Below are 8,031 nucleotides of genomic sequence, written 5' to 3'. Positions count from 1 at the left end.
TGTGACTCAGTGGTAGAGCGTCGGGGCGCGGAATCCGAAAATCTGAGGTTCGATTCCTCATGGGGACTCAGAGTTTTTTCTTTGTCCCAAGCTCGTGACAAGACGAAAAACATCTTTCTTTACTTCTTTACCGAGCTCAAAACTTACCATCTCTCTAATTTCTATCTACAAACATTACTCTATCGACATTGCTGATCCTAGCAGTATGCAGGACACGTGTCATATGAACTTCGTAATAGACCTCGCTCACCGTGGATTCTCTGTGGCTCAGTGGTAGAGCATCGGAGCGCGGAATCCGAAAATCTGAGGTTCGATTCCTCATGGAGACTCAAAGTTTTTTCTTTTCCCACGCTCGTGACAAGACGAAAAACATCTTTCTTTAATTTCTTAAGTACTTTCTTACCTTGTGATTGTGTTGCTGATTCCACAGTAGCAACGGCTTGCGCAGTAAAATATTTAATATTGAGAACCTCTCTGGTAATGTCGTTGTCTTCCTTGCTTACACCATGGATTGCTCTACCCTGGTCCATAATCTCGGCGCGAATGAAAGCCTCAGACCTTTTCCCCAATAACTTCGCCACTTGATTTAAAATCTTTGCTCTCTCATTCTATTTCCCGCACAAAAAAGTCAAAAGGACAATTAAAAACACAAAAAATAAGAAAACTCGCATATCTTACGATCAGATGTCAGGAGGGGAGAACTTGGGTTCGATTCCGCGTGATAATTGTACATTTTTTGCTTTATCTTACGCTCCTGACCTGCATATATAATTTTAGAGTCATGAGACAAAGAATAATCACTTACCTTACATACTTTAGACCATGAATAAAATGCAGACCTGGCGGCGTCTATAGCTCTTTCTACATCCTTCACAGTCGAGACTGGGTATTTGCATAACACTTCCCCTGTACTTGGATTCAAAGTGTCGGCGAATCTTCCATCCTCTGGAGGTACGAACTCGCCGTTTATAAAATTTTGGATTTGTTCCGAAATGTCACGCCTGCATTAGAAGATAAGCACAATGTAAATCAATCGCGCGGTGTGATCATTGGAGTCAGCGGCAGTCTGGAAAAAGGATTGGGTCATTTACTCGAAAGTTTTGGAAGTTACCGATTTTGATAACGTCTTTTTCCCTTGTTTTTCTGACAAGACTGGGATATCAAAAGTTTGTTAAAAAAAAAATTAAAATATCAGGAAAAGAGACGAATTGAACTAGCATTTGAGCTAAGACCAGCACTACTCTCCCTTAAGATTCATATTTAAAATTAGTTATGACTTCAGGCCCGCTTAGTTCCCGGGACTTTCGAGAAACGGGCCCCAGTGACTGACGTTTCGAAAATCTGAGCGGAAGTCTTTCTTTATTTTATGACGACTTCCGCTAATGATTTCGAAACGCCAATCATTTCTATAGACAATCTTTCGTTTTAAGACTACCCTTTCTTTGAGGATCATACCACGCACCGACTGTCGCACGCAATCGGCCGTGTTTAAACCGTTGAGGATCTGAAAGGCATTAACTGGCAATACTAGCACTGAAATCTATGACCGGAGGTACTAATAATTTCACAGCATTAAGGTATTAATTTTCTACGGGAGTAGACATTATATCGCGATGTTTATGACTGAGTCATGAATGAAACAGCTGTACAAACAGGTTCTTGGCCTTTAGAGTTATTTAAATATCTCTATCAAATTACTTAAACCCTTGTTTTACATAAAGCCTATGATCGGCAGATGGCTTTTAAACGATGATAATGGCTTTAATCATTTTCCAGTCCTTACCATCCGAAAAAACGAAATGTTTCACATTTCCACTTCGATCGCGTAAAAAATAAATAAAAATCACTAGGGGAAATAATCTATATAAATCATGATTGCATCTTTAGATCTCTTGTCATGAAATCATGTATTCAAAGGTTTCCCGGAGTTATTAACATAAGACACTCCTGAATACAAAATTATAAATTTGCTATTTCCATCTAGATCGAGAGAAGTGGGACAACTGTGTTTTCAGCCGGCCTTCACAGAGAATGTTTCCGTTACTACAAAAGGTTGCAATACCGCCATGGCCAAAAAGAAAGAAATGGAATAATTTTTCTAAATTGGTCAAGCAAAAACCAAAATATACAAAAAATACAATGAAAACACCAGAGGCCGCCTGGAACATTTTCAAAGCGATCAACGTGATTAGGTGATCGCTATAATTAATTTATATGCAGGTTACCCAGGAAACAACACCAATTCGAAAACATCGTCTCTTCGGGCAGTAATCAAATTGCTATTCCAAACAGGAAAGGCTTTGCTATGTGAAGTTGAATAGTTGCTGATAAGGCGGGTTTAAAAGTACTGACTTTGGAAAGCAGCTGTAGCGAAAGGAAACTAAATGAAAAAAAACATATTTTAAAAGACAGTTTCTACGACCTATTCTATAAAGTTTGCGATGAGATAGAGTAGTATAGTTTCCACATCTCTTTAAGGGTCCTATAAGACACTGAAACGCGTTCTAAACAGGTCAGAAAGCCTTAGGGCTAAATCGCAAACGTATGACGAAAAACACGAAGGCGAAACACGGTCCTAAATTCCCGAGAAATAGAGAAAAATACAAAATCCCCTTCCACGGAAACCGATAGATTCATTTGTTCTTTAAATATTAACATAAACGTTGACAAGTGCGAATTTCTTTGCAATAAAGTACGACTTCCTCGAAAACATGCATAAAAACATAGGATAATGTGTTTCGCCAGTGCATGACAAAAAAAGTTAGTTACCTGCATCTTCTGTTTTATTATATATAAACATGAACCAGAGAAGGTTCATGTATATATAGAAAAGAGAGGCTAAAGAATGATCTTATGAGCGAATTTTCAAGACAATAACTGGGTTTAACCGGGTACAATTCCAACAGATATCATCAAGATCGTTTGTTTTTATGAAGCTTAAATCTTGAATTTAAATTTATTCCCATCGCTTTATTTCGCGAAGGCTACAGATGCAACAAGTTCGAGCTAATTTCTCTAGGTGACGACGCCATTTCCTCACCTTTCGAAAAGTAACTGAAGAAACGATCAGTCGAAAGTAAACACATTGCTTGTTGATAACATGTCTTTTAAAGGAAGTTGAAGTAGATTTGCTTAGAAGGTTCGTTGAGATCGAAATAGTCATGGTGCGAGCATCGAAGAAGTGTGACCACAAGTGTCACAGAGGGAAATTTCTTTTTCATTAAGCATTGGCGACACTGAACGTCTCCCTCGGTGATCGATTCTGTTAGCAGTGTTGTCTGTAGAAATTAAAGGCCGGAAAACGCCGGCAACAGGTTTTCCGCTTATAGCTTAGTACCGAATGTAATCGCTGTACAACAAACTGGTATTGCTCGCACATTCGGATTGAGATAATTTAACGGATATTTTCCAATATTCTTACCGAAAGAGGTGGTTTATCTGGGACAGAAAATCCATCTGTGATGAGTAGGCTCCTGATCGAGTGTTCTGTTATGTAAAAATCTCGCAGCTCCTTCCCAGAGACCGAGCTTCAGTCAAATCCAGTACACATATGGTTAGACACGAAGCCTATATGGCTTTTTTTTCGTCGCAAACATCGAGACCGCGCATTAATTAACACCATCCAACGACATTTGAACGTCAGCTATTTCTAGAACCAGAGTTCATTATAAATGCGAGAACGGCCGCGAATTATGCTTATTAATTGTTATGTTGCTGTATCCAACGAACCTGGTCAATTGCATGAATTGTAAACTTCAGTGTAAGTTGAAACGCTCCGGGCTAGGTCGCACGGAAACATCATGACTTCTCATGAAAGAAAGTCAGTTGGCTTCGAGTTATTTTACGTTAAAGCTAAAAATTGAAAATGCAATTATTAAAGGTGGTCAAGAAACGTGCCAGCTGTTATTCCCCGTCGTCTGTTTCTCTCTTCGAATTAATATTGGTAAATAAAAGTGATCAGAGTGTACTCTCACTGTCAAGGAACACGTCAAAATTGACAACATTTTAATTCATCTTTGAGAAAATGAACCTGTCTATCATTTAAGGCCAGCAAAGGGGTGGGGGGGGGGGGGTGGGATGGGGTGGAAGGGGAAGAGAGCCTGGGGGTCGTTTGTCGAAAGTTCCGGTAACTTATCAGGCCCGAAGCCATATTCTAAATTCAAAATCTAAGAACAGAAAAGAAGGCTGTGGCTCCCTAAACAGTCCATTTGATTTCTTTAGCTGATAGTGTTACAGCGTCATTGTAAAGTTTTCAAAACTTTTGAAACCGCCATCTTGAATGAAATCAGAACAGCTTTACGGGCCCGTTAAGTTACCGGGTCCTTCGAGAAGCAGGCCCCTGATCCCGTTTCACGTACAAATTTCACAAAAATTCACATGTAACGTATACTTTAAATAGTAATTAGCGTGTCACGAAAGCCTCGCCTTACTTTGACTTTGTGTAAAATTCACTTGTCACGTATAAACTTTGCGCTAAATCACGCGTCACGCACAAACTCTTTGCTAGTCTCTTATCTGATCAACAGGCCACACTTTTACACGGTGTATTGTTAACCACGTAACAATGTTGGCAATACACGAAAAAATATCGTAGTCACGTCGAGTGGGGCTAATTTCCTAGCCTTCGAATTCTGTTCAGATGTAACAATCAGCCATATTACTGGTAAGATTGAGGAAAAACTCGGCGAATTCGCAGAAACGCAACTACAAACAGGTTTAGAGCACATACCAAGCACGAAAATTTTAACAATTTCTTTAAAAAAACTTCAATTTTTGCGAATTTCTTGAATGGTAACCAACCTTTTGAACACAAACGAATCATGTGTTTTGCTCCGTTGGACTTAAGGGCATCCTCATATTTCGCCCATATTTGCAAGAAACTCTTTGAAGCTAAGTTTCAAGCTATTTTTCTTGACTAATATCACCAAATATTGTGAAGAACGAAAAACAAAGCTTTTAATTGACATTTACATAAAAAATATCACTAAATCAGGGCAGCAACATTTTAGTCACTTTTTGGCTCTCCAGTGAGCGACTTTCCAGTATTTCACGAGTACAATCTGGAGAGGCCTATACAGGAGAACTCGGTGAAAATTCTGAATTCTGTTCAGATATAACAACCAGCCATATTACTGGTAACATTAAGGAAAAACTCGGCGAATTCGCAGAAACGCAACTACAAACAGGTTTAGAGTACATACCAAGCACGAAAAATTTAATAATTTCTACGACGCTTTGCGTTAAAAATACACACTAAATGTCGTAATCATATTTGAATTAATTTTCTGGGACAAACCCAACCAGGTCTGAGTTAACAGTTAGGGTTCTTTATCAAATGAACAAGAGAGAAGAATTTTGCCAGCCAAGCCATACACTACGTCTACGTGTATTGTCTAGAAAGCACACAGCTGGGATCTGCTATGCCCAAAAAAGGAGTAATTTTTGTGATCGGTTGTTAAAATAGAGAAGAGAGAATAATTGCAGCGAGCGAGAAAACAACGCAAAGGCAAAAAGCAAAAGGGACCAGGAGGAACGTCGTTGTTACTCCTTCCCAGACTCCCGCAGATTTTTTTGGTATTTGTGTGGTATATACCAAACAGTGATTCCCCAAAATGTCAGTGAAATTGGATATATACTGTACCTCCACTTTGATGAATAGCTGTTAACTATGGGTGTCAATATTTCTCAACCTCTCAAACAAAATACATCTTATTCTTTTATTAACTTCAAATCAGACCACTTATATTTACAATGCAAAAAATAACTAGAATATTTTGAACTGCTGAGTGTCAGTTGATGTAACAGTAGTTGTTACAGTTTAAAAAACATGTTTTGATGGAAAAGTCAAACTAAGACACTCTGAGTTTGCAGTACCAATTAAAGGTTCCCCCAACATAAAATGTTATTCATCTGTGAAAAAAATGATACAACATTAGATAATGTATGGTTGATCACCATACAAGTCAATAAGTCAATAAACACCACAAAGTACATGTAGAATAGGGCTTGTGAAGGCTTTCCAGTAATGGATACATTTATTTTCTCTATGAGGTTCACTTTGCCTGAATTAGCTGGGAATCTTAGATAACAGCTGATTGCTTCCCAACCACACCAACAACTGGTTTTAACCAAACCATGCATAACTTCACACTCACCTGATTCTTCTTCTGCAATGTCTGCCATGATCGCTAAAAATACAGAGAGAAGAGCAATTGTGAAATAATTCACATTCTTGAATGTATCAATATTAGGATCATGACACATGTTACTGTTGTTGGGCTTGCACCAAAACAATTCATTCATATAAAATGCAAAATACCATTGACAAAATTTTGTTTTGGTGTCCTAATAGCTGTCTCGATGCTATAAATCCTAGAAGTAACACTCACTTATCAAGCAAAATTATGCCTCTCTGCTTCTCTCCTCCATTTTCACAAATGAATAGAAACTCCCAAGGATTTGTTATATAGATTTTGTTTATTACCTCTCATTCAGCCTTGCAAAATTATACAGTACTAGGAAAAATTATCATGGGTGCCATGCACCTGTACCATGGTTGAACCTTTAGGATCAGCTTTGTTAATTATTACACAGCTTATGTTGATATCAACCATACACCACTTTTTATAAAATCATCGTCTTGTAACAGTAGCTATAAGTGTTTGTATGCACAACTAAGATCTTATTTCCCCTTATTACATTAGTGCTGAAGCAAACACTATGGTTGCAAGAATGAAGGACATGATTGCCAGCTGAAGTTCTTGATCGTTTAACAAATTCTTCTTGTCAGCTCTTGATGAAATGCGTGGTAAGTAGCATGGAGAATATACTTATTGATGCTAGAGGGTTGAGGGAAAGTTCTGCAAAGCCTACATACCTTCCTTTAAGACTTGTTCCCTGGCAGCTTTCTCTGCTAAAAGCTGAGCCTTTGGCCACCACGGTACATTTTTGTGTTTCTCTACCATCTCTTCATACACAGCTTCTCCTTTATCCTCCCATTTATGGATCAGATAGCCTGCATACAGCCCAATACTTGTGAAGAATGTATGCATCATGGGTTCTGCAAAAATTTAAAGTTTTCAGAGTTATGCTTTCCAACATACATTCCTCATATCTGATAAAATATATTGAAGCGATTAACAGATTTGGAGTACCCTTGTACAGGTCTCCAACTTATGGAATGTTACATAAGTGCCTTAAAGTAGTCATAATTATTGTCACTTTGTCAGGAATTGTGTCAGATTTTGCGAGCTAAAATAGAGACTTGAGAATGAAAGGCAATTGTCATAATTAAGAAGCTTGGAAATAAAGTTAAGATTGAAAAAAATCCTCAGGAATTAACCATGTGATAATTAATTCATCTTATTACTACAATTTTCAATGGTTTGAATGTTTTTCATATTATTGCCTGTTGAGTACACCTACAGTATTGGATGGGTGAACAAATGTGGAACAAAGATTTCATACAGCTGCACTGTACCTATTTCGAGCACCGTTAGGGTTCTTGACTGCATTGATTTTGTCTAAACTTTGCGGAACGTGTTCTTCACTAACTACGCAAAATATTCCCACCAGCAGAAAACTTTTAGATTTTCAAGTGGGTTCAACATTCTACCCTCAAGACGATCAATATTATGGTTTGTGTGAATAACCATTCGCTGAAGTGAGATGTCCGGATAAATGCATCTCCAAGCTGGGAAACTGTAATTTTAATGAATCTCAATTCGGTTATTTTAGATTGCCGGTACACATGTTTAATTTCAATACGCTTTACTGCTGAAAAGTTATCTGCGGTTACAGATGAGCAAGCGTTTGAGGCATGGCAGCAAGAACATCAAATACTTACTTCTCATCATTGGCAAGCCTCGCACCAAATTGGAGTAACTTGAGGCAAAAAAACCAGCACCACCAAACCATATAATTGTTCTTATCATGTCTAAAGAGCTCTGAAGAAAGACAACAGTCCCTGTACTACACTAAACGCTAAGAAGTTATCAAGAAATTCAATATGGCTTCTTCTTCACCATGAGC

At 38.2% G+C, this 8,031-nt stretch overlaps 2 protein-coding genes across 3 annotated transcripts in view; both read right to left on the bottom strand.

Annotated features, from left to right (window-relative positions):
• Window positions 1-3,904, bottom strand: part of LOC131795096 (2-aminomuconic semialdehyde dehydrogenase-like) — a 12,439-nt gene extending 8,535 nt beyond the window's left edge. The window contains exons 1-3 of one of the 2 annotated variants that reach the window (XM_066161547.1): window positions 3,730-3,904; window positions 806-1,001; window positions 404-608 (exon numbers count right to left, since the gene is read on the bottom strand). In XM_066161547.1, coding sequence (XP_066017644.1) covers window positions 404-608; window positions 806-1,001; window positions 3,730-3,743 — 415 coding nt within the window. In that variant the 5' untranslated portion in view covers window positions 3,744-3,904. Of the gene's footprint in view, window positions 1-403; window positions 609-805; window positions 1,002-3,421; window positions 3,651-3,729 lie in introns of those variants that run through there. The other variant, XM_066161546.1, reaches the window with a different exon arrangement.
• Window positions 3,905-5,698: 1,794 nt separating this feature from the next.
• Window positions 5,699-8,031, bottom strand: LOC131795073 (uncharacterized). The gene is made up of 4 exons (XM_059112637.2): window positions 7,847-8,031; window positions 6,878-7,060; window positions 6,156-6,188; window positions 5,699-5,910 (listed from the first exon to the last, which is right to left on the bottom strand). The coding sequence occupies exons 1-4, from the start codon at window positions 7,932-7,934 to the stop codon at window positions 5,903-5,905; spliced, it is 312 nt and encodes a 103-aa protein (XP_058968620.1). The 5' UTR covers window positions 7,935-8,031; the 3' UTR covers window positions 5,699-5,902.

This window comes from Pocillopora verrucosa, chromosome 14 (assembly GCF_036669915.1).
Source record: "Pocillopora verrucosa isolate sample1 chromosome 14, ASM3666991v2, whole genome shotgun sequence".
In the NCBI taxonomy this organism is placed as follows: domain Eukaryota; kingdom Metazoa; phylum Cnidaria; class Anthozoa; order Scleractinia; family Pocilloporidae; genus Pocillopora; species Pocillopora verrucosa.
This window is presented reverse-complemented; position numbering and strand designations above follow the sequence as displayed.